The sequence below is a fragment of the Amblyomma mixtum genome, chromosome 1 (assembly GCF_055824585.1).
Source record: "Amblyomma mixtum isolate Tamu chromosome 1, ASM5582458v1, whole genome shotgun sequence".
NCBI lineage: Eukaryota > Metazoa > Arthropoda > Arachnida > Ixodida > Ixodidae > Amblyomma > Amblyomma mixtum.
In genome coordinates, this window is record NC_143012.1 from 9072388 (window position 1) to 9099706 (window position 27319).

General features: G+C 43.0%; 1 protein-coding gene and 1 non-coding gene across 2 annotated transcripts; one reads left to right on the plus strand and one right to left on the minus strand.

Moving 5' to 3' along the window:
* LOC149365410 (DEP domain-containing protein 1A-like) lies at positions 1–27319 on the plus strand. The gene is made up of 12 exons (XM_089542365.1): positions 1–241; positions 836–993; positions 2948–3055; positions 9215–9505; positions 10459–10589; positions 11808–11855; positions 13247–13393; positions 14449–15333; positions 16641–16804; positions 17701–17880; positions 24968–25120; positions 25281–27319. The coding sequence occupies exons 1-12, from the start codon at positions 200–202 to the stop codon at positions 25404–25406; spliced, it is 2433 nt and encodes an 810-aa protein (XP_089398491.1). The 5' UTR covers positions 1–199; the 3' UTR covers positions 25407–27319.
* TRNAT-AGU (transfer RNA threonine (anticodon AGU)) lies at positions 11317–11390 on the minus strand. The gene has a single exon. It is a non-coding gene; the product is annotated as a tRNA-Thr (tRNA).

Consider the following 27319-nt stretch of genomic DNA (forward strand, 5'->3'; position numbering starts at 1 on the left):
CGAAGTCCAACCGTCCAACTACGCCATGTTTTCGTTTTTGAGCATGTGACTGGTCGCCGGCCGTTTTTAAACTGACGTGCTGGCGTCGTAGCGTCGTCGGTGTCGTTGTGTGGCGTGCGCTGTGCAAAAATGTCCGTGACAAGGTGACGTTAGTGTCTACGCTTCTGGAAATAGTCTTATTTCGTACGGAGAGGCCACTATGGGCGACTCACGAGATCGCCAGTACAGAGCTACGAGGCTGGTACGTATGCAATCCGTGACCGTTGTAACCACTTGCAAATGAATAACGTTAATTTCAACTTTCGCATGCTCGCGTTCTACTCTTCTCTTGAGAATGAAAAACAGTTTTGATTTCCCTCTTGTATATTGGCTGCAAATAGAAATTAGCACCCCAGAAGTGCGCTTTCATTGTAGTGAAAGTCCGCTTCGTCGGCATCGAGGTCTGTGCAATGCGCAAAACTTGCTTTTGCCGAGAGTTGTGCAAGAACTCACAGAATGCGACGTTGCAAGATCTATTTATGTTATGTTACGCTAGTCAGGCTAGTTGCCCACTGCAACTGAATGTGACAGGGCAAAAAAAAAAAAAAAATGGCATTCTAGTTGTAAGCAGAGTCCCAATGGGCGCTGAAACTTTTTCGGACGTCCGTAGGACGTCCTGAACGTTCGCTGTACATCCATGGGAGTTTAATATCTATTGGAGTCCGCTCTTGATTCCGACATGATTACACAAAAACTTTCCCACCATATAAATATTTTGCTGCAAGTGCTCAAGAGTCGGTTTTGTTCACAATCTCCATGTCCAGTTGTGAGATCAACTTCCGTTGAAACTTTTCAGTGGAACAGCGTCATCAGGTCCTTCCGCGAGGGCATGCCCCGAGGCAAACACAGACGCCACATGAGGACGTTTGACAACTGTTTCGTGGCCAGCGAAGCGATTTCATGGCTGCACGAACACCTGCAAGGCGACCCAGACTTCGGATCAGGTGTTACAAGGTCTGAGAGTTCAACATTGACAAGGGGCTCATGCATATGTGTAAGGGGTGTAATCGGTTACAGGGCCCTTTAATGTGAGCATCGGGGTGACCACGACGTGACCACCCAGTTAGCCCAGTCATGGCGCATATGACAGTGGGTCATGTGTTGTGTGGCGTCCGTCATTTCATGCAGCTGATGCAACAGCTGATGTTGCAAAAAAAAAAAAAAATGTTCTTGAATAACTCACATGGAAGAGCGAGAGTGACAGCGTCACCGTCAGCAATAGCTTTATTGGCAGTTTTTTGTTACAACAAATTTTGCAGTTAATACAGTTGTCGACATCTTGTATTTTTATACATCTGGATATTGTTTCAATTAATATTGCAACTTGACCTCTTGTTTAATCTTCCAAATAGATCATCAAGAAAATAAAGCAATGTTTTGTGATGACATGAGCCAAGGACACCAATTTTTTACTTTTAAGCCTGTAGGAGTGACATTTTCTGCTCATAGTAAAGAAATGCAGGCTTAGCTTTTAATCCAGATTAGGAGCTTGAGGCCTGAAGGCTGATCTACTAACATTTGCACTTCACTTTTATAGTGTTATTTAGCAAATAAATTAGTTTAGCAAATGATTAGGCGCAGTACTTAAAGTCGAAGGGGGGGGGGGGGGTCCTCGGGGGATCTCAGCCCCCCCCCCCCCCCCCCCCCCCCCCCCAATATTGGCAAGGAGTCTGAAACCCCTTGTGCTAGAATAGAGAGATTGCATGAATCCGAAGCAAGCAACCATTCTTTATTTTTTTTTTCAGTGGTGGATGAAGCATTTCTTCTCTATCTTTTAGAAAATTTTGCTGTGATTTTAAGTAGGGATCATTAACATGTTTTCCAAAACCCAAGACTGAGAAAAATACAAAGTTGGCAGCACTATACAAAAGATGTAAGAAAATGGGAAACCCGTGCCTTCACACCATGAGTCACCGCAAAGCTGGCCGCTCAGCTCCAAGGCTACACCGCAATGAGCACACTGGCAGAGCATGTAGTAGAACTTTTTGACGGGTTAGTTGGTACATTGTCTTGAAAGAATGTTGTACGCCAAAAAAGGATGAAACAGGAAGGAAAAACACAGAACAGGAAAGAGGCGCAACTTCCAACTTTAATAACAGGAAAGGAAACCAGGCGCTCTTTTATAGCCGCTGAGCTGCATGAGGGTGCGTGAACTAAAAAACAAATGCGGTGGTGGACGAGTGATAACAACACTACAACACAGCACAACAAGTCATAGGGAGGTCGCTATTACAAAAAGCATGTTGATAACTCATGTGAGCGTGAATGATAGCACAGGTTGAACGATTATGAATAAGGATAAGAACTACCTCTAAGATATTAACAATCATGAAACCGATTGAAGGAAGCAGGCGGACTTTGCAAAGGGCATCTAAACGAAACCGTCCAAAAAAGCTATTTCGTTTCTGGTGAGGAGAACAGAAGGCGTGCTAACGCAGTTGTCTTTTCTTTGATCAATATAAAAAGCCTCAATGACTTCTCTTTCAATTTTTTCTTTTGCCCTGGCTAGAAACCTGGTCTCTTGAAATTTCGGAAAACAATCTTTACACCTGCTACAATGTAAAGCTAGATTGCTTCCCGTCTTGCTTTTTAGGGTCACATTGTGCTGTCGAGCACGCTCATATGGCAGAGCATGAGCGTCGTGACATATTCTGAGCAAACAAAGACCTTTAAAAATGATTTCTCACCTATAAAGGTGTGCAAAACAGGCACCCAACTACTTTGTCTGTCTTCCTTTTTATTTCCCTTTGCATCTATTCTCAAATTACTAGAGATCCCCCTTTGATGGAGCCAGACTTTAAGCACTTTTAAGGCACCAGCGAAAAATGTGCAGTAGTCAAACACATTACAAATTGGAGCGCGTCTTCTGATGTCGTGTTGATGTCTGCTCTTCTGGTTCACATTTCAGGCATCAGACACTGCAGCTTCTGCAGAAGTTCTTGGAAAACAGGGTCATAGAAGCCGTCCGCAGCAGCGGTAAACACAAGATTATTCAAGATGACAAGCAACTGTACAGGTGAAATTCCTTAATGCGCAAGGTTCTTCATTAGTAATTTGGGACGAAGTATTCTTTTGGGTGCTGCAAATGTTTCCACCACACCTGACTGAGGCTTTTTGCTAAACTTTTTCTACATTTTTTTTTTTTCGTTCAAAGACAGACAGACTCTAACTTGATTCATTAATAGCCTGTCAGTGTGGAATAGTTGAGGACTTCTTGCCCTTTAGCTCTGCTTGAATGTACTCCTTCAGCATAACTTGGACTGCAGCATTATTGAAGGCTGGGCAAGTTAGATTGGGTTTATCTTGGACGCAATATAAGTGCTTTTTCTCTGCGTTCTGTTTATTTGAAAAACACCAATATTTAAACTTGTAAAGCACGTTCAAAAAAGCAGTCAGCAGAAAGAAACTCGGCAAAAGGAGCAATGTTAAAAAGCTTGAATCCAAACTTTAATCCAAACTTTATTTCAAAAATATGCACATTCTTTAGAATGAGCCACAGGCCAAAAGCTAAAGAAAATAGCTTGAAAATGCCTGTGGCTCATCTAAGAGCCATTACAACATAATAAATAAGATAAACACATTCATACAACGGTGGCAGGTCGCATACGAGCACACTATAGAAAGAATTAATATTTACAATTGAACGGATTGCTACACAGAGATGTAGTTTGAAACTAGAAAAAAACAATTAAAACTGAACAAGATGCATTTGAAAGTTACACACACTGCTGGGTTGATGACAAATGGGAAAAGGACACCGATACATACACAAACTACAATATATGATAAGAAGTTATGGAATATTATTTACAAAGTACACTTTTAAATCATGTGGCCGGAGGTTATACATGCTAAGCTGGTTAGATTCGTAGCTGTTTAGAACATTAGGTATAAGAAAATTAAGTGCTTGTTTACCATAATTAGTTCTAGTGCGTGGAAGTTTCCATTTTGCAGTTGATCGGGTTTGAACATACTTTTATATGGGCTTTAACATTGCGATATTAAGCAAAAAATTACATATTGATGGTGAAGAAAATTTGAGATAGTATAATAGGCGGTACTCAAGAAAAATATTTACACGAATTACTTCATACTTAATAAACAATTCAGCCGTATGGGCAGTAAAACTGGCACCTTCGATAATCCTGATAGCTATCTTTTGGAAAATTAGAATTTTCTGTAGATTTGTTTTGGATGTAGTAGCCCAAACTATGTGGCAATAGTTAATGTGTGATTGGAATAGGGCATGATAAATCATTCGTTTTATACAGGGAGGAAATTCAGTGCGGTACCGAGCAAGAAAACCAACGGAAGGAGCTAATTTCTTACGAAGATGTGTTGCGTGTGCGGTCCAGCTCATACAGGCGTCAAAAATTACCCCGAGTGATCTGAAGGTGTCCACTATTTCTATTTTATGGTTACCAAGTTGAAGATCATCGTTTAAGTTAATTTTGATGTTTTTAGGTCTGAAGAAAACAGCTTTGGATTTATTGGTATTAATAGACAACCCATTTTGAACGGACCACGCATGCAAAGTTTTAAGAACAGCATTACCGCGATTTAATAAATGATCTGTTGAGGAGCCCGTTAAGAAAATACTGGTGTCATCTGCGTACAGAATGAATTTAACGTCACTGTCAATGTTTACGAGGTCATTTATATATACGTTAAAGAGAAAAGGACCTAAAAGGCTGCCCTGAGGCACGCCACAGTTTATAGCCTGGAGAGTGGATCCATGTCCATCACAGAAAACAGCCTGCTTTCGATCAGTGAGGTATGACCGTAGAAGATGGAGACACATTCCTCGAACACCATACATTTCTAGTTTAGCAAGCAAAATAGTGTGGTTAAGAAAGTCAAAAGCCTTACTGAAATCAACAAAGATACCGAGAGTTAGACATTTGCGTTCAAAATTTTGCAAGATAAATTCTTTTTGTGAGAGGAGAGCAGATTCGGTAGAGCGTCCTTTTCGAAACCCAAACTGTGAATCTGTTAGCAAGCTGTGTTTAGTAAAAAAGCTATCCATTCTTTTTAGAATAATCTTTTCATATACCTTCGAAAAAACCGGAAGTACGGAAATCGGGCGGTAGTTGGTTAATACGGCTTTATTACCTCCTTTAAAGATAACTGTTACTTTGGCATTTTTCATTTCATTAGGGAAAATAGAGCATGAAAGGGACTGATTAAAAATGAAAGCTAGATACGGGGCTATTAGGTCTGCAACAAACTTCAGCGGTTTTATTTGCAGCCCATCATAATCCACACAGCGTGTTGATTTCAGATTCATTAATACTGAGAACACTTCTTCCGAATCCGTTTGATAAAAGACCAGTGATTCATTAGGCATATTGCTAATTGTACTAGTGGCAGGTTTTACATCTCCGGTTGGCTTAAAGGCAGTAAAGAAAGAGTTAAATTTCTGTGCAAGGGAGGCCCCGGATAAAAGCTCATTTTCGACAAATAGTTCACCTAGTGTTTTGTTATGTTTTTTGTGGACAAAAGCTTCATTCAAAACTTTCCATAGCTGTCGGGGATTGTGCTTGTTATTACTAACTAAGCGCTGCTGGTAAGCTTGCTTAGCGCGCCTTAGCTCACTTGTTAGATTATTACGATATTTTTTGAATGAAACTAAATCAGCAGGATCCTTAGTGAGCATAAAACGCTTGAAAAGCTTACTTTTGCGGTTCATCATTTTCATGTGAAGGGGGGTTACCCATGGTTTTCGGATCTTAGATTTTTTAGTTTTTGTCTTCCATGGAAAGCAGCGTGTGTAGTGTACTTTTAATTTATTAAGAAAGTACTTATAGCATTCGTCCGGCTGAGAGTGATTGAAAATCGAGCTCCAGTCTTCAGAAAGTATTGACAGCCTAAAACGGTTAAGGGATTCTTCATTAATGCACTGGTAAGTAAAGACGTTATGTTCACAATTGACAGCAGGGGTTTGGGCAACAACAGAAGCAAATACAGCGCAGTGATCACTAATATCCGAAACTATAGTTCCAGCACAATTCACATGCGAAGCGATGTCAACGATCAAAAGATCAAGTGTACTCGAAGAAGTAGCTGTAAATCTGGTAGGTGTGGTTATTAAATTCAAAAATCCATTGGACCAGACAGCTTCTAAAAAGGCACTGCTGTTACAACTATTCTCTTCAATGTTAAGATTAAAGTCCCCACCAATCAGCGTAGATTTTTCCCGAGAGCAAAAGTCAAGAAAGGCATCAAAAAACTCAATAAAGGCATCAGTGCAACCTGACGGGGGCCTATATACCACTGAGAAAATACTGTCAGCAATTTTGACTGTAAGTATCTCAAAATCATCCTTCATAACAGAAAACTCGGGTAGCAGGTCTGCTTTGAGACCGCTTTTCACGTAAATGGCTACACCGCCACCACGCGTGCTTCGGTTCAAATAGAAAAGAGAATAATCAGGAAGGTTTATGAAATCAATTTCATGCACCGCCCACGTTTCTGTGAACAACAGCACATCAAAGCTATGTTGAAGGTGTGCTAAGAGATAGGGCAAGTGGTCAGCCTTGTTTCTTATCGAGCGAATATTTAGGTGTAAAGCTGAAAAGCTGTTTTCTATTGCTAAGCTGCTCTTAACTTCGTGCGGTAGGAGAAGCTCATGGTACTGCATAATGTGTAAAAAGCTTAAGACAGCTGAGCGAGGTCCGCTTCAGATCGGACAACCACGACTGAATCACCTTGCTTCTTTCTGATAAGGATCCTGCCGTTTGCGTGCCAAACAAACGCATAACCGTGCTCCTTAGCCCAGTTCTTTGTGACGAAGAGAAGATTACGAGCGTGCTTTGTCAGGTTTTCCAGGATGTACTGGTCACTATTCTCGTCACTCAAGGCACGTTTCTTGGCAAACCATTCATCCCTTAATTCCTGACGGGCAAAACGGACGATGACACCAGGTATTTTGTCGCGTTTCGACGGCAGCCTGTGGATTGCTGTGACGTCGTGTGTGACGAGGGGTTCCAGACTCAGTGTTGCACCAATTTCATTTACTTTGTCGAGAAGAATTTCGTTATCCGTTTGAGAAATGCCATGAAACTCCAGGTTCAGCCTCCGGCTTCGCCACTCAAGGTCATTCAGTTCAGCTTTTAGTTCTGCCACTTCATTTGAATCACATTTGTTTTCCAAGGTGCTTACCCTATCTTTCAACTGCTTCGTTTCTTTTTCTTGAGCATCAAGACGTGTAGCAAAGTTGTCGAACTCCGCTGAGAGCAACTCAATGGAATTCTCAATCGAATCGACTTTGCCTGGTAGACAAAGGAGAGAGTTCAGTTTGCCATTTATGTCTAGAAGTACTGAATGTATGTCTGTTTCCAGCGAGACCGGAGACTCAGCAAAGTTTTCTTTTGACCCACCTGGCTTGCATGAGCTGCACTTCCAATTTTTCTTGAGGGACTCTCTTTTGTTTTTGGTTTTAAGTGCTCCCTCAGCAACCCCGGAACACTGCCCCAAATGGAATAAGAATGCGCATTCAGTGCAAGCCAAGCGAGCAGAATCCCCAAGAAACACACCCCTGCAAGCACAGCAACGCGACATTGCAAGATACGTCAAACAGCAGCCACTGAATGCAAAACACTTCTCATTGGCAGCAGCGGTGGAAAGTTGATATGAAAGAGGTGAATTTGAAAACTAACCTGCAAAAGTTCAAGAACGAAGGGTCAAACAGCGTCCCTCAGACGAGCCGCCGCCGCTGCCAAATGAAGTGTTCCGCCCACGCCGGGAATCAAGCAGATCTTGTCACAAGGAGTCGCCGCTGTTGACGAACGATATCTGTCGATGATGCTGGCCCTCGAAAAGCGATGGTAATCACTGCATTGCACCCGTCTTGAGCTTGAAAAATGCAGATTACTGTACGGCCAAGGACCAAGTAGACAGGCAGCAATACTTTGGTGATGCACTCCTTGGGTCCACTGCAAAAGTTCAAGAACGAAGGGTCAAACAGCGTCCCTCAGACGAGCCGCCGCCGCTGCCAAATGAAGTGTTCCGCCCACGCCGGGAATCAAGCAGATCTTGTCACAAGGAGTCGCCGCTGTTGACGAACGATATCTGTCGATGATGCTGGCCCTCGAAAAGCGATGGTAATCACTGCATTGCACCCGTCTTGAGCTTGAAAAATGCAGATTACTGTACGGCCAAGGACCAAGTAGACAGGCAGCAATACTTTGGTGATGCACTCCTTGGGTCCACTGCAAAAGTTCAAGAACGAAGGGTCAAACGGCGTCCCTCAGACGAGCCGCCGCCGCTGCCAAATGAAGTGTTCCGCCCACGCCGGGAATCCTGCTGCTGCTGGGTAAAAGCTGCTGGGTAAAAGGTCGTAGGTTGCACCAGTAAGGAATAAAAAAGTAAAATAGGTTGAATAAGTATAATTCCGCTTGTTGCCAAGATATGCCATCTCCTTAACACACAGTATAATTTATGGTTTACTTAGGCATGAGTTTTCTTTCTTTCTGTGCATTTTTTTTAGCATTGCTTTGTTTTTTAGTGTTGCGCAGAGTTTTTTCTGTTTGCTATTTGCCTTTTACCTGTTTTACGAGGTGGATTTTAAGTTCTTGTGCTTCACTATTCTTCTAAGATCATTACTTCGGCCCACTTGCATCAGTGCTAACTACTGCTATTGCATTTGTAGCTCCTTGGTGCTTTACCTTGCAGTCAAATGTGTCAAGGAATGAGGCATTCTCTCAGCGGTGTTCAAGGCCGTGACAACTGTTCGTGTCTATTCGCCATGGCTAACAAGCGATTGCCTTCATTTATGTCGCTGCAGTCAAACATGCACAGTCGTGGTACTGGTGCATCATAACTAGGGAAGCAGTTTACGGGCATGACACATATGTCATTGCAGAAGCATCGTAGGGAATGCCTGATTAGTGTTCAGTAAGCAGTTACTTGTTAAACATGAGAGCATGAACATTGGTAGGCCAATCCTGCAAAGTAGTTTTCACTTTGAAAAAAAAAACAGCATTATGTGTGTGCGTTTTTGCCTTGCAAGTTTTGTCAAGAACCAAAACAACTTTGTTCAACGATAACTTGTTGTTCGTAGTTATATTCTCCTGCACTAGGCGTGGCTTTCATTTAAACTTGCATGTTGTACATATCTGCCGTCTGAGGGTTCACTTTGGTCCAAGCACTTCCTGTGTTAACTTCTCTTTTGCAGGTTCACCGTCTGCTCACCTGCCAAGACCCCCCCTTCTTCAAAGCTCCCGAGAAAAGCGGGGAGCGGTCGAACACCACTCTTGGCCCGGGAGAACCAGCCAAACTTTGCCCCCGAGGCACACCGTGTGTCCGCCAAGGCACTGGCCTCCTGGTTTGGCAGCAAGCCAGACAGCAACAGACCTCTCGCAGCTGATGCTGTCAGGGGTGCTTCCGATGATGCAACAGAGCAAGATATGGGCCTGGTGACCCGAGAGGAGGTCCAGCACATTTGGGAATCGGTGGTCATGGCAAGGTGTGTCTTTTGCTCACAACAGCATCGTCAGGAGAGGCTGCCTAATGAAAAAAATAATCTGATTGTGCTGACATTCAGTGTGTTCTAGGGCAGTCTCAGTGCCATAATGAAGTTCTTCTGTTGGACTGCGTGTTGAATCTTTAAATGTGATTTTGACACCTTTCGTGCTACCATAAGGTGGTTATCAGTCAGTAGTTCAAAAGGTTATTTATTCATTTGGTTAGCCCCGCCGTGGTGGCTCAGTGGTTACGACGCTCGGCTGCTGACCCGAAAGACGTGGGTTCGATCCCGGCCGTGGCGGCTGAATTTCGATGAGCAAAATTTTAGAGGCCCGTGTGCTGTGCGATGTCAGTGCACGTTAACGAACCCCAGGTGGTTTAAATTTCCGGAGCCCTTCACTACGGCGTCCCTCATAGCTTGAGTTGCTTTGGGATGTTAAATCCCAATAAACCAAACCAAACTATTCATTTGGTGATACAGTAAAAAAAAAATTACACAGAAAAAGGAGCTATGACTGGAAAGTACATCAAGTCCTCCAAGAGCAAATAGTGCTGTGGAAAAAAAATAAATGTAATGAAAATGTGCCTTATTTTTCGTAGGTGAGACCAAGTCAGTTGTTCATTTTCTCAGACGCTTCCTTAATTATTCTTTTTTACGTTACAAAGGTAATATCAGGCCTGTATTGAAATAGGTGATATGTGTATCCAATGCTATGTTATTTATATGATCAATGCTCGATAATTCAAACTTGAAGAGGACTGAAAATTTCTTGATTTATGTAGTTTGAATTAGGAGGAATGTTTTTAGTGTTCTTGATATGGACAGGACCATGGCATCAGCTTGAATGAAATGGCAGCTTGATTTATCAAGGTTTTGCTATACATATTACTGATGTGCATTATAATAAAAGAATCAATGGAAGGGTCTGGAACTCATTGATGTTTCACTTCCAGGCTTAGATGCCTTGTTGGAGAAGAAGCCACAGATGAAATCCTTGACAGTTTCCACGTATCCGGGGCAGACATATTGCACAATATGTATCGGCTCAGCCGTAATGGTGTTGTCATTCTTCTCGACAAGTCAGGTTGGTGTCTTGCTAGTTTTCATGCCGTGCTGTGTGTGTTAGGTTTCTTTTTCTGGAGACTTGCGTTTTGGTAAAAGGCCACAAAGAGTAAACTGTACTAGCAGGAGGCCAGGGCAGAATTTGAGAACATAAAGGAAGCAATCTTATGCAGATACATGTGGCATGTAGAAGTGGGATGCATGTGAAGTTATGCTACCCATATATGAGTGTGCTTCGAGAAACTATTAATAAACCCCATGCTGGAGGGATTACAAAAGCCTGAATTTTTGTTTACGTTTTCATTAGCTTTTCGTAATGATTATCTAACTTCCAGAAACAGTTGCACGCTATGCTATGAAGCAATAATAGGGAGTAATTACTCAATGACGTCCACCCGAGCGCAGCCATACGGCTACAAAGGAAAGCTATACAGCTTTCTCAGAAACTTCGCAGTTAAAGAAAAATTCGTCCTGGTCCGGGGTTCGAACCCGGGACCATTGCTACACCGGAGCAGTCGCTCTACCAATTGAGCTAACCGGGACGGCAAGCTTATGGTAGGGCGAGAGCGAATTGATCAACAACTCGAAGTGGGAACAGTGTTGACCAAATGTTTTAGGGGAATCCCCCAAGGTGGAGTAGATTTGTAATAGGGAGTAATTACTCAATGACGTCCACCCGAGCGCAGCCATACGGCTACAAAGGAAAGCTATACAGCTTTCTCAGAAGCTTCGTAGTTAAAGAAAAATTCGTCCTGGTCCGGGGTTCGAACCCGGGACCACCGCTACACTGGAGCAGTCGCTCTACCAATTGAGCTAACCGGGACAGCAAGCTTATGGTAGGGCGAGAGTGAATTGATCAATAACTCGAAGTGGGAACAGTGTTGACCAAATGTTTTAGGGGAATCCCCCAAGGTGGAGTAGATTTGTAATAGGGAGTAATTACTCCCTATTACAAATCTACTCCACCTTGGGGGATTCCCCTAAAACATTTGGTCAACAATGCTATGGAGCCTTGTGTAGAAATTGTTGCGAAGAAAATGCACAGTCACAGATTGGCTTGGAAGGTGCTGGCAGTTATAGTGCTTGGCATGTACGTGTTGTGCTTTTCTGCTTTCCACTTGACTGTTTAAATTATTTGGGGTCATTTTGTCAAAAAAGGGAGTTAGGCTTTAGAATCACTACTAAGTGCTCCCTGTTTCTCATTTTCTTACAAATTCTTACGTTCGCTTTTGGCTTGCAGATGACCTGCCAAAATGGATAATCAATGCAATGAAATGCCTCATCCACTGTGAGTATTTGTTCTGCGTGGTTGCAAGAACATGCAGTACTGGCTAAAATGCACGACAGTCTTCACACCACAGCTGCTGTCAAGAGTACCGTATTTTCCGGTGTATAAGACGCACCCTTGTATAAGACGCATCCGCTATATATGCAGGCTCTCATTGAAAAAGTTAGTATATAAGACGCACGTGTGCATAAGATGCACCCAAATGTACCAAGTTAGGCTAATGAGGCTTAATTAAACATGCTTGTGCGACCATTTCGAAATGCACCGCACCCGTGAGAAGTTCTTAAGCAACGCTAAGTGATTGAAAAAGGGAACACTCACTTCATACCCGCCCACGTTTAAGCAGAAAAGAAAAAAAAAGAACGAAAGAACTCTCCTTATATTCGTAACAACATTTTACTTCTGCTTAACATCGAAGTCTTCATCTTCGGATGCGCTATCAAAAAGTTTGCCCATTTCTAGAGGCAACGGGGCTGAAACATTCTCTTCGCACTACGTACGCAGAGCCAGAGCAAACAAAGTAGCAAAGGGTGACTGAAAAAAAAATGCTGGCTTGTCTTGACAATGGCGAGAAGCATGATTGTCGCTATCTTTTAGCATTTCATAATTACTTTTGCTTGGGGCCTCCGAAACGGCCACGTGTTTATGATCCCGGAAGTTGTCATTCCCACCGTTTCATGATAAAGTTCACCTAAAAAAGTTTCGAACGTTCGTCCCCGTATTGAAGTATTAACCGTGGTGCAACCACGTTATTGGTAGTGATATTTTTGGGGTGAAAAATCTTGAACATGAACCTGAATAATTTCTCAACTCGGAAAAAAAACCCCGAAAAATTCGCATATAAGACGCACCCTTGTATAAGACGCATCAGAGAGATTTTTGAAAAAAAAAAAAACGCGTCTTATACACCGGAAAATACGGTAGGTGCTAGCTTGAAATGTATGCTGAGCAGAGCTTAACGCTGTTCAATATTATGCCTGTGAAAGCTTCAGAATAAGTGGCATAGTGTCATCGGGGTGTACACGAGAAACTTATCCATGTTTTATCTTACCTCACTGCTATGAGAGGCCCCATAGCAGTACTGCTCTGTAAGCCCATCGTTCGATGCACTTATAGTCCTTACCTTTGCATGCTGCCAGTTTAGTATTGCTTCTTAGTGGTCTTTTTTGTTGAACTTTATATGGCCCTAACAGATTTTGAGCTTTGGTTTGCAGTGTGCTTCGTTTCTGGCAAATTTTTTTTCTAAGACCTGCACAACTTTCCTTGTCTCATATACGGAGTGCACACAACCATCTGAAATGACTGGCCAAGGATAGCGTTGCGACTTGCTGCATATTTTCTTTTTCGTTGCTGTCTTCATCGTATATTTTTCTTTCCTCTCTTTCGTTCAGGGCCTCGAGCATCGGGAGGTGGGAGTTGTCTGCCAAATTATCCTGGCTTCGAACTGGATGTACTAAAAGTGGTCGGCGAGTTCTTCACAGGCCTCGGAACTGCGTTTGTCCCTCATCATGTCCTGAGGCTGTTCTATCATGCTTTCGGTAATCACTGCCTTCTGTAGCGTTAACTGCTTATACAGCCCTTTTTAGACTCTGTTTAAGACTTCTCTGTGTTTTTCTTTTTTTGCTACTTCACTTTGTTCTGGGAAGGAATGCCTGTTTGGCAGTTAATCAGGCTGTGACTTTTAATACACCTGGTGACTCTTGTAAATAAGGGATGTAGTAACTTATCAATATCGACCCATGCATAGCTATACAGCTGCAAGGGACGCTTACACACTTTCCCAAATCTTAGCAGTTAGAGAAATCATCCTAGTCTAGGGCTGTGTTCCTTGACTGAAACCTGCTCCACCTTGGGGGATTCCTCTAAATAGCTTGGAGGTTTGTTTTTGTTGTCTCAACTGAATGGTTTTCAGATTACAAAACACTTAGAGCTCTATTCTCGCTGAAGCCTTCACTTTCTCCAATGTTTTCCTATAGCACGCATGGCACAACAGGTCTATATAGCAGAGGGCACTTACTGTTGTGTATCTGACTGGTGGGTTTGTTCTGGTGGGTTTGTGCTGAGTACTGATTTCGGCCCCTGGCAAGTAGAATCGAAAGGCATATCTTTGATGAACGGGCTACAGTGGCAGAGTAAGGATCTTAATTGTCTGAAAGGTCAACCTAACAGCGACTGCTGTTTGTGAAAAGCTAGCCACCTGACTCTTTGAGAAGACCGGCTGAAGATGAATCTGTCCTTCAATGCCATCTCAGCACATCTGACAGCTGTGTAGTATCAAATCATCATTGATACATGTGTGTTCACTGAAACAGTGTTCTTCACCGTAACCTGTTTCTACTGCTGGAGCAAAAGAGCATGCAAAAGTGTAGTCATTTGTAGGTTGGCCAGAGTCTTCTTTTCTTTAATTTTTTTTTATTGCAACATTTTAATTGAACAGACACAAGCAGAATCTCCTTGGCACAGCTTTTTTGCTTAGTGTTGACATAATCTGGGATTAAAAGCTTCATCCACTTCAATCGAGAGAACTCATTGTTCTGATTTTACTCCGCACTGACAGGTGCCCGTATAACTACTATGGTATTATTCATTGCAGGTCCTCTCATTGAAAGATGTGCGCCGTCGGAGGAACCTCCATCACCTGACGCGTCTGTTGAAAACCTTCTTCACAGCATGTCCATCTTAGCCCAGCCGGTCGAGGCAGCAGAAAAAGCACAGATAGCAAGGCCAGGTCTACAGCCATCTGTCTCCGGACGGCGACTGGTCTTTCGAACTGCCTTCGAGTCGGCCGAGCCCGTGACAACACTTGTCGACACGGTTGGACCCGTGGAGCGGGCATTCACGTTGAGTGCTGAAACAGCCAGCACAATTAGCTCGTGCAGTGGCGGTGGCTTTGCCCGGCCTTTGTCTCCAACCTACAGCGACAGTTACCGGGACTTCTATGACACTGGCGATGGCCTGGCAGGCTTCAGCTCTGGTTTTGACTCTGACAAGAAGCCCGTCAGGAGGCTGCCACGAAGTTCATCTGTCGAGGATCTCAGAGATGCGAGGCACTTTGCCTGTGCAACGGTGTCTGCCCCCAAGGAGGCACTTGTGCGGAGCACGGCATTGTTAAATGTCAGTGGGTTCTCAACGTTGAGGCAGGTCAAGAGGGAACAGGAAGCAAAGAAAAACATCCAGCCTGGGGAGGGGTATGTGAACCTTGGGTATGGATCAAGTGGCAGCTTGAATACGGACTGGCAGATGGCATCGCAACGTTCAGCCGGAAGCGTCTCATACACCAATGTGCCGGTTCACCTTGGTGCAGAACCGTACTCCCACGGTGTCATTGTGCCAGCCGACAACACTGTGACATGCTTGCGTTATGCCAAATCAAACCCTAGTTGTGAAAGCCTGCCAGCCCTCGCGCATCCAAAACCAGCTGAGTCTGGGAAGGCTGCAGGGCCTTTTTACGCGAGCATCTCTTCTTTGCGACCGAAAGGTAAGCACGTGTCCTGTAGTTTCATCAAACATTGTCTGTAATTGAGTTTCTTTTTGTAATTACGTATACTTTCGTTGTGAAAATATGTAATTACATTGTCATGAAACTACATAAAATGAGTTTTTGTAGAAGTATTGTTGTAGTTTCGTATCTGTGTACTTTCAGTTGCATGTGGGTGGACCAAGTAGTAAAAATGACCATGAAAGGCATATCCCATTTTATAGGTGCCCGCGGTCATTAAAAGAAGACGAAAAATTAATGGGGGAAATTTTAATGCATCTGATGATGACGTGACCAGCGTATCAGTTTGAATAAACAGGCAGTTCGAATTAAGCCAGTTCAAATTTGAGAGAGGTCACTGTGCAATGAAGATATTCAGATGAGTATCCTGCGACCGAGTCCGAAGTGTGTTGTTGACCATTGGTGCTCTGATCGATTTACGATAAGGTTGAGAGAGAGCCCAAGGTCTGCTTAAAGGAAACAAAGGCATGGTGCTGAATTGTAATGTCGTGAGAACCTCACCTCAAGCTGAAGGTCTGTTTATTTTGTATGCTGTTTTGCACACAGCAGTAGTTTGTTTCTTTTTTCTTCTTCTTTTTTTATCGCAGATCAGGGTGGGTGAAAATTGGCATTAATACAGGAATCAGGGTATAATGATGGCAAGACATTGAAGCATTACTATATTTGCTTGGCTCTAGAATGCTTTTGATCCTTGTGCACTTTGTTTAGATGTAAAGTAGTGTTCGGAGAGTTCTGCTTTTGAATGTAAACCTCTCACAAGTGCCACTTATTATGATGTGTTGTGTAGGTACATTATAATCAAGTAAATTCAGTATAGTTACAATCTCAATGCAAAAGTGCAACAATTGGCCGGTACCGGCGAAGCGTCCACCTTGTATCACACTGTTTTGTATTCTGAAGCCTGATAGAAAGCTTCTCGGCCGCCGCGGTGGCTCAGTGGTTATGGTGCTCGGCTGCTGACCCGAAAAACATGGGTTCGATCCCGGCCGCGGCGGCTAGAATTTCTTTGGAGGAGAAATTCTAGAGGCCCGTGTACTGTGCGATGTCAGTGCACGTTAAAGAACCCCAGGTGGTCGAAATTTCCGAAGCCCTTCACTACGGCGTCTCTCATAGCCTGAGTCGCTTTGGGACGTTAAACCCCATAAACCAAACCAAACCGAAAGCTTCTCGCTTATATCAAACAATTATTATAAAGTGCCATTGGTGACTACTCTTGCTGTGTTTGCTGTGTGTGAAGTACATACCCCCTTTTTTTTTTTGCTCTTTTGGCTTGGTCACTGTTTCAGAAAACGCTGAAGTCCTGCGGCAGACGGTGAAGGCGATGCAGGTTGCCTCTTTGCTGCTTCCACCATGCAGGCGGCGTTACCTTCACCTGCTGCTGCGCTTCATATACAAGACGTCAAAGAACGAAGCACTGACGCTCAGCAACGCGCACAGCAACATGGACGTGGTGTGTAACTATCCTTTCCGTGTGATAGCCCTTAGTGTCACATTTCCCGGTTCTGTAGCATTGGCGGTGTTGGCATGGAAAATGAAGGAGTGTGAGAGAAAAAGAAAGAAAAGCACAGTGTCTCTGCCTTCATTGAAATGTGACTGCTTTGCACAATCACTATGATTGAATACTGCATGTGCAGTGAAGGTCAGCCCACGATCACGACATCCCCACACTGTTCCTCCGCAAAAAGTAAATACTAGTCTAGTGTGAGAACTTTTCTTGTTACCTAAAAAAAAGCCAGTCACATATTGATATTATAAGTGCTAGAATTTTGATGCCCCTGACTCTTTGTGTAGAGTGAAGCAGTAAAATATTGATGTAGCTTATGGTTTTGATTGGTTAGCCTGATGCCCTTTCTGTAATTCATATCCAAATAATGAAAATCACTGCGGCACTCCCATTGAAGAAATGTGTAAGCATGAGTTTTCAAACTTCGCGCCTTGCTTTGTTTTCAAATTTGGTGCCACGCGTTGGGTTAGCCTACACTTCTGGTCATGTCCTGGTGGGCACTGTACCTCCCTTGGATGTCCTGCAGACATCCTGAACATCCACAGGACGTCCAAGGGAGTTTCAATGCCCATTAGGGTGGTGCCACACTTCCGGCGTTTTCAAATTTGGCACCACTTTTGCCCCGGCCCCGCCCACTTTTTGGACATTTTTGTCTCTAATTAATTAACCCACCTCAACCTCCCGATTTCCCTCACAAGATTTTTTGATTCTCTATCCGCCGGTACCATTCTTTTCCACATAAACCCATTCGTTCGGACATAATCATGCTGACAAGCTGTGCAAACATAGCCATACAATGCTTACGCATTAATAAGATCAAATGACGCCCACTGCTCTTGCAGTTGCTGAATGCCTTTGCTTGCGTCTTGCTGAGCACTGACGGCAGCTGCCTGGAGGCTGCTCCAGAGGCAGCACGGGAGCTTCTCGCCTTCCTGGTGAGACACTGCGACCGCATCTTCGCTCCGCCGCGCGAGCTTCACCTGGAGGTTGAAGCTCGACTGACCATTCTTCAACGAGATAGGGTAAGGAGCGACGACCGTAGGTGACCCTTGCAAACCGTTTAGCTGTGGCCTCTGCAAGGCCAGTTAAACGGTGCCTGGAGAGAGAGAGAGAGTAACTACAGCCCTAATGTTGTTGGACAGAGTAGCTGTGTTGATGGAGTGGGATTTTTTCTGCCTCCTGAATGAGCAAATGTGCTCAGCAATGCTACACCTTCCATTAGCAAGTGCACTGCACATTGCGTTGCATCGCTTTGGCTGGGCAGGGCTCAACGACAGAAGGAAGGTTGACTTGCAAAGGGTGGCAATGACAGTTGGCAAGGCACATGACCAGTTGAAGTATTTCTATGATGTTCACAGCATATATTATTATATAAGTAAAGATGCTTGTTGGGAAATTTTCTCTCAACTCATAACCTTTTCGCAAGTTCAAGTGTTGCAAGTTAAGGGAAGTGAAAAGCACACGGAGTGCTCTGGTTGTGGCTTTTAGGAATGTGCTCTAGTGGTGAGCAACTCATAACTTCGTAAAAATATATGTGCTCTTTTTAAATCGCATTTAGTCTTGTAGTGTGCCTGAACTGAGCGAAGCGAGTTTGCTTGTTACACTCTCTGTCTAGTACGATACGAAGCTAGAATCACTTGGAGCTTTACTTGTGATAGGTTGAGAAAGTTGGTGTCACTTAATTTGCTCCCCTGACTTGGGAGCATATTAGCAATCCTAGAGAAGATGGGAAATTAGTGCGAGAGTCAAATTTCCCCGCTACTGTCGTTAGACTCATGCTCTTTTGAAATGGTCTGTATCCCTGTTATTTTGGCAACTATTCTGTTTATGCAATCTAGTGACCTGCCGAGGCAAGGTGGTGGCAAGGCCGGCTTAATTCAAATGTTGCACAATCTAATGAGTTTGAATTACGAGGAGATTTTTTCCCATTGATGTGCACAAGTTTGAATTACAAAGAGTTTTTTTCCCATTGAAGTGCACAAACTAGTTTCGATTGGACCGAAGCATTGTTTTGAATATACCAGAAGTTCGAACAAGATTAGTTCAGATCCATGGGATTTCACTCTGTTGAATAAATATTTTGTAATAGGGCAGTTAAGGTTAATATATCTGGCATAGCATTTTACCGGTGCAATGTTGTCGCAACCAAGTGAAAGAACAGCGGTAAGAGAGGTTCGGCTGATAGTCTTCACTTTGGCACATCAGGACTTCACTCCATCTGATGGTTGTTCTTATTTAATATCCATGAACAAAAGTGTCCCAATGTTTTATGTTCTCATTAATATTCTCCCACTCATATTTCCTTTGTACACGATAGCACACTTCGATGTTCTCGATGTCCAAAACTTGTTGGTCATGTTTTTAGGTGAACAAGAAATTCTGAATGTTTGGAAGCTTTGAACAAGAAAAGTGTGGTGCGAATTAAATCTAGTAACAAAGTTTGTTTGCGAACTGGTAAAAATTGTGAATATTTGCACACCCCTGATTGCAGATATGTGTGCTTAACATTCCATGTCGAGGCCACTGTTCCACAGACTAATGCCAGACTTTCATTTGGCTTTGATGTCTCAGTTTTCCATCATTTAACAAAATATTCACAGCGCAGAAAGCAGAAGGGATTGGACATCTTTCATACTTTAGTCAACATATGTGCCATAGGAATCTTTGTGTTTCATTTCATTGTATGCATGGAGGGAGCGGATGGGGCCATAAGATCTCAACTATCTCTCGAAACAGAGTGCGTTCTAGGGAACATCATTCCGAGTCGAGCTTTCAAACATTCCATTGGTGTCCTCAGTTTTATTACGGTGAAAGCGCATATTTTTCTTCGTATTCATCACTATTTACTCTGATCATGTTCCTACGTACTTATTTTTTTCCGGTGTGTAAACTTTGTAGGAGTAATATGTGTTCTGTATTTAGGTGTGAACTGGCAAAGGTGGCAGTTCAGGTTTTAGGTGAAGTATACCTATATCTGTTTATGCAGATCTCACATCTGTGTGCTGAAAACTAAAAATTATTTTCTAACACTTAGAGGCATTCAAATTTTACCTTTCAAACTTTTTTTTTCTTTTTTAGCCTAAGGTAGTAGAAATGTCATTTCTGGCTATGTAACGCAGTGTAGAATTCCCAGACACTCTGCAGATTTCATTATTCATAAGCTTCCACGAAGTGAGTTTCAGCATCGAGCATGACATCACAACCAGTTGAGAATGCCAGTCATGTGCTTGTAGAAAATGTTCTCCCAGCCATTGCAGGTGCATTTTTTTTTTTTTTCACTGCGGTGTAATGCTGAACATGTTTTACTACCAGGCTATACAGTCGACGACCGATTTTTCGGACTCTCTAGGGGCCGCGAAAACGACCGAAAAATCGGGCAGTCCGGAAAATCAAATTTCACCGAAAAAATCACGAACTTATTACCACTATGCCGGAGAAAGCGGCCAATTGTATTGCACACATTCTAAAGCTCCTCATGACTATATTTCGCCGCGCGAAATACCGTATAAACGCGTATAAGGGCCGCACTTTTTTTTTTCCAGATTCGAGGGCCAATTTTCGGGGTGCTGCCCATACGCGCGATATGCGGAACAAAAAAAATTTTTAAGTAAAAACACACCAACCAGGGAATGAGCGACATTTATTCTACGTTCAATCGTCACTCGCAAAGTATTTAGACTCCTGAGCTGGTGCTGCGCTCTGGTGCACGCTCATGCCAAAAGAAGCCGCGCAGCATGTCCGCTGTCAACGCGTAGCTGTTGTTCTGAAATTCCATCACATAGAGGAGCAGCTCTTCTTCCAGTTCAGGAAACTCGCACGGCTTGACTCGGAAAGCGCGCTTTTTGCAGCTTGTGTTTCTCTTTTGGTTGCACCATCATCGGACGCACTTCTCGGCCACGTCGAATTTCCCGCCCTTCGCACGCTTACTGACCGCGTTCGAGAGCTAACTCCCAGCCGTGTAGCTTAAGGTGCTTGCCCATCGCGCTAAAACTGTGAAGCTCGGCGGCAGCACGCGAAAGCCACTATCACGGCAAACGCGCTAACACGCATGCTGACACGCCACGAAAGGCTGGAGCTGGCGATACTGATGCCGATGTGAACAGCGGAAAATCGCGACCGAGAAAAATGTTGATGATAATGATCACGGCGCCATCCATAGACGGCACTTGGAAGCTCCGGTGCGCGCGCGTGGCCTCCGCGAATGGCGCAGCGCCGGAGCAGATCGCGGCCGCGATAAGATCCGGCGGCGCGCCGCGCGCTTCGATCGCGGAGGCCACAGCGTGCGCGTAGCCTCCGCGATCAAGCGCTCCGCGATCGTAGTCGCGTTCCGTGTTCGGGACTAAAGACTCGGCACAGATGAGTTCCGTGAACTCAGACTACGGTTCAAGTTCGTGCGGCGGAAGACATTCAAGGACAGTATGAATTCGAAAACACGCGAGCGCAATGTGCCGACTCGCGCAGAATTTCAGCATCGCAAGTTAAGAGGCTCCCTTTTAGCTTGAATTTCATTTTGTTTGATCAAGTTTTTGATCTCTCCTGCAGTTTGAATTAATGAGGTTCCACTGTACACATTACATGGCGGCTTGGGTACTGGCGGCCAGTGCGAATGAAGTCCGAAAAATCGAGTGGTCAGTTGCGGTGCGTCCGAAATTTCAAGCGCTCTTACACATTGGCTCTATGGGCCATGTCGCGGTGTCGCGAAAAAGTCCGAATAATCAAGCATGTCCGAAAAATCAGGCGTCCGAATTTTCGGTCGTCGACTGTATTGAGTTGTTAGACGTCAAGCTGGCAAGCAGGGTCTATAAAATTGCCCTATACGTCAGTACTTGGCGTCTGTGCCACAAAAACTCTCCAAGCATTTGTGCATACACTTTTTGGCATCATTTTCAGTTGCAGTGGGTTTGAGAGACCACTGCAGTGTAGGGGAGGCTATTCTCATTTTCATTTGATGCCAGGCTACATGTTGCGGTTTGCAGTAAGTACTGTACTCAGTTTCATACATCAGGTGCAACACTGTTAAAGGTATGGAAGTAGTCTGCGTGAAAAAATAAAGGGAGGCATGTTACAGCGTGCTTGTTTTGTGGCCGAATGGTCTTGGATGCTAGAAAGCGACAGTGTGTCCTCAGCAATAAGAGCACATTTAATCAAGCTCCTGACAAATGTGTCGTGTAATAAGGCAACAGGCAGAACATTTGTTATTTTTCGCTCGCCACAAGGAACACGGGGCAGTTCGTTTTGTCGTCGCGCCTGTCGTTGTGCGCTTGTCAGAAATATATGAGTGACTGCAGCACGGAACTCAGGTTTGAGTAAGCCTATTTTGACAATCTTTTTCTGCACTGGTCATATCTTGATGTGGCCCTCTTCGGGAGCTTGTTTGAATTAACCCGTAGCATGTTAAATAATGAGTGTGCAATGCCATAGACTTACGTGGGTGCTGGCCGGGACCGAGCCGGCAGTTCGAATTATCCAGATTTCCAAATTAAAGGGGGTGAAATTAATGAGCTTTCATGTAAATTTTGATCACAGATGCAGGCAGTGCAAACAAGGGCTCTAGCTTTGACAGCATTGCACATGATGTATGAAATGGAGTATAGTTGTACGCTCATTAGTGTGAGGAAAAAAAGATCAGAAAAGTTAGTGCCTTCTTCTTTAGTTTCTAGTAACAGTCATGTGTACCATATATATCTTGCTTTTTTTTTTTATATAACTTTGCCTAATCTTTGGGTTGGTGGCATCGTCGAGTTCTTCTTTTTGTACAGTAATTTTTTTTTTGTAATTTTTTTGTGTCAGCATGCAGATATTTTCAGGAGGGATGAGGGTCTTAAAACTGACCTTTTCATTTATGGCTAGAATCTCATGAAATTTTACTCAGATGTGTTTTTCTATTCTGATTCCAAGAATGTAGTCCTAATTGAGCTGCTGGTGTTAGATCAACAGTTATCTTAAATTTTAGAGTGTAATTATAATTAGGTAATTTCTTATGCAGCTTTAATGAACTTTCTATTACATTTTGTTGCTTTTAATTACATGAATTGATAGCCAACGAATTACCATACCCAATGACATTCTTATTTCTTTTGTTTAGGCCACGTATAAATAGCAGTTTACAATTAGCTTAACGAGTTGCAGTGTCAAATACTGCGACCTTTTACTCTCGACACAGTATATCAGGATTACATTCCTTCAGAGAAAATCGAAGAATGTCACCGGGTATCAATTCATGTAAATAAAAGCAACAAAACGCAATGAGAAAGTTCATTAAAGCTGTGTAAGAAATTATGTAATTTCATTCCAGACTTTGTAAGATCTAAGACCACCAGCTCAATTATGATTACATATTTGGAATCAGAAGAGAAAAATGCATCTGTGTGCAAAATTTCATGACATTCTAACCATAAATAAAAAAGTTAGTTTTAAAACCCTCGTCCCCCCTTAATTTGGTACCAGCAGCTTGAATAGTGCATGAGCTATGTTAATAAACATCATATAGCATGCTTTCTTTTTTGCAATGCATTGTCATATCAGAACTGTGCTTCCTTTTGTTGAGCTATATGAATGCGTCTGCTTGCATGTCTTTTTAATAAATCAGTGCCTTGAATGCTTTAGCGTGTTTTGTGGTTATGCTGTATTTATGGGGAAGAATCATATACGAAGGGGACAAATTGCTTGTGCAGAGTTTTTTCGTTACAACTACTATTTCATCATTTCCATCACCAATGCTGCAAGGAATCCTGAAATTGTGTTCGTTATGTCGTCTGTGCTGTAGTGGCACGTAATGGAGGCCAATGTACTGGAACCTGTGCCTGTTAAGACTACATGTCTGTCTTGCAAGTCATGATCACTGCACATTGTATAAAGAAATAAAAATCTATTTTTTTATTTAACTGCTTGTTGCAAATTTTTATTTGATTGGTGCTTCGGTTGTTAGCACTGGGCTCAACAGGTTTTGGGGCACCCACAGTGGCATATTGTTATTGTTATTGTTATATATATTGTTGTAGACTGTTTGACTCAATAGCTTGCTGGGCTGGGTTAGGAATTTTACCGTAGTTTTTTTTTTTTTTTTTTTGCCTGCATCTCGTTACGTGTGTGCTGTTGTAGAATTCTGGGCATGGACGATGTTTTCTTTTAAACACAACAATTGAGCCAGTATATATTGAACAAGAATATTTCGAATTATTGGCTATATTGAACTCGCAGATTATCCCCTTTAAAATCCTGGCCGCCAGATGGCATGTTGCTGCAAGAGCCACATCAATAGTGTGGGTGCATTGTATTCTTGCTTCTAGGTTACAGATAAGCTTATCTACCGCGATTTTTGTATACATTGAACTATTCCGAGATCCTCTTCGAGTTTGATATATCCAGGTTCGACTGTACTTGAAGTCAGTCCTGCACCTTTACAATGCATGCAATGTGACATTAAATCCTCTGTAAAGGGTAATATGGCTTAGTTAAGCACGAGTTATAAAGATGCTTGCCTGATCACTTTATTCTGTCCCCATTTCCTTTAGCTTGCTAAAATTTCAATTCTCAATACCTTCCAGGGGTTTAAATCGCTTGTCACATTTGACTCTGTTAAGCCAAGCAGAGAAATAATGTGGAATGGCATTACCACTTAATCATTACTTTTTTGGCCCCTTTGTCATCATGATTCCCTTGTCTTTTTGCATTGATCAGCTGTCTGCATTCCGTAACGATTGTACCTTTCTTATGGTTTGTCTTTTCTAAATTAACCAAAACTAAGAAAGAACACTGGAGGCATCTGTGTGAATAGAATATACTGCCTGGTATTAACAGCTGTGTATTCTAAGTATTTTATTGTTGGGTAAATTAACTGAAATTAATTGGTAAACTTTTGAGTAATTGCTACAATGTCTTAAGCGTTAATCTTAGTCACAGGGAAGCCTCTGCAGCATTTCAGGTCTAGTGAAACTTGTGAACTTGGTCTGTCGATAACACATCGTCACGGTGCAGTGGTCAAGACTTGCGTAGTGAGGGCAGCCGTGGTAGTTTGGATGCATGCCCACTTTGCATGCGCCCACCTAACCTAACCTTGCCTGCCAGCACCTCAGACGGGGTGGTGAGACGGAACGCCTCTCTTTGCAGGATGCCGGGCTCACCTATTGCCAGCAGGTGACGCGTGAGCAGTTCGAGGCGCAGAAGCTTACGCACTCTGAGCAGGCCCTGATGGACCTGTTTGACGACATCCTTCGCGATCCCAGGATATCGGACAAGCAACGCAGTCTCAGGATGAAGCAGGTGTGGAGTGGTCCCGGCCTTTTTTGTGTTTGTTTGTGCCAAGTCATCCAAGCTGGACAGCTAAAATGTCAAAAGCTTCTCTTTGGAACCAATGGATTAAATCAGGCTGGTGATGATAATGTCTTAACCTGAGTCGCTTGCTTGCACTTTTTTTCTGCAGTTCCGGCAAAACTACCCTGCTATCTACAGCAAAAAGACGTGTGATGAAAGTGTTGCATCGACTTTCAAGAGGAACAGCCGCTCAAGGGCCACAGTAATTGGTTTGCTGAGAGGTCTCCGATTCTGACTTCTTACGCTCTCTCGTACAGAAAAGGAAGACGAAAAGCTGTCATATGTGAATTGGTGGTTTTCTTTCATGATTTATTTTTATTAAGCTCTATTGTTGCTTTCAAACACTTGGCTTCAGTAGCAGCTTCATGTGTACAGCTGACATTTTGCATCATGCGATTCTTGGTCCAGGCATTGCAAAGTGTTGCATTTCACTAAGGTCACCAGTAGTACAATGCTCACTGAGAGCCAAGTCTTTTGGTTGCTGCTCCAATTTATTACCTTTTGTGTTGTTTGATACGAAAGAATATGCGTACAAAGATGTCGTTTTAGCATTTTGCTCTTTGATAGGTGTTCTAAAAAACACGAGAAAAAAAGCGTTAGAGAGTATGACTATGCTGCTGTGCAAATGTAGTAGCAGTGCTTGTTTGGACTCGGCAGGGATAAAAATTCTCTAAAGTGTGGTGCATGTGAAAGTGTTCAGTCTTATTCTTCAGTAAGCTCAATGCTGTGAAAGCTGGCAAGTGTAGAAGCAGAGAGAATCTCTAGGCCTGGCAGCTAATTTTTTCTCTCTGGAGATTCAGCCACTGAAGAAAAGGACATGTTATTGTGAGCTTTGCTACCTGTATTAAGCGACCTCATGTACAGTTCAGTCTGATATGACTCTGGTGTCCTAGCAGTGATTTTCTTTCATCTATCTCCAGGCTAGCCATCGCTTGTTGACGCATATGCAGAGCTTCTTTCATTAAGAAAATTAATGTCCTAGCTATCTTAACTAATTTCAAGTTCTGTGCAAAGTGTGGACAGCATTTACCTTTCAGTTTAAAACTAGTTTGTGTAAACATACGCTGCTGTATTAGTATATACCTCTATGAACTTGAAGCAGCCCAGAGCAGTTTTGTTAATGGGAAAGTCACTTAAAAGTTGGATTTCGTTCATTACTGCAACTGGTAACCATGTATCAAAAGTTGCACTGTACTGCCTCTTAATTTCAGAGGATGCATTCAAGTTACAAGAAAATGCAACTTCTTTTGTGATTTCTGTGTTCTGGAAACTACTGTCACTGCCTGTGCCCTACTGTGTGTCATAGTGTACTCAGGGATATTGTGTACATTTTTTTTAATCCAGTCATTTGTACCTTTGGCATTTTGAAGGGGCTCTGAAACACTCTTACAAGTTTTTTTTTCTTGCATTTCTCTTAATTTATTGTCATTTTGGTGGTATTGTGAGAAATGTCTCCATTGGTCGCCTGTCTTGAATGTGTGCTGTTCACTGCATATATATTGTAAAAAAATAAGAAAAAGAGGGATGCATGTTATGATTGGCTGAGCAGTGGGAATGTTGCATGAAAAGGAGGAACAGAATGAAGAAAGGCTTATGATTGGCCGAACATTGGGGATGTTATGTGAAAAGGAGAGAAAGGTGTGTTCTGACTGGTCGACCACCCGGAATATTGCACATCCAAGCCAGCCTTCATACTTCATTACTGACAGTTTATAGAGGAGGGGGAAAAACATGGGGAATTCTTCAGGGCCCCTTCAATGCAAAAGCTGTTCTGAGCAGCCCGCTCTGCCAAAGATCTGATGGATGTGCCATACATCTGTGCTCAATGGACTACTTATTGCCAATAGCTGATATATTGTAGATGTTTTTCAAAGCATTTTTTTAGAGTTTTGAACAAATGTGAATCTTTTTGGTGCTACAAAGGGAAAGAAAAGCTCTGTGCTTTTGATGACTTGCAATTCTCTTCAGTCAGCATTCAGTATTACGTGTGAGCACACTCTACTGACAGAAAAAAAAAAGCACTAGTCACATGTGTACAACTTTAGCTTTTAATACAGAGCACTTATCGATGACGAGTTGAATGTTTGTAAGGTGGCCTTTTAGGGCCGTTGTGTACTGTCAGATACTTTGTTCTCATTCATGTCTAAT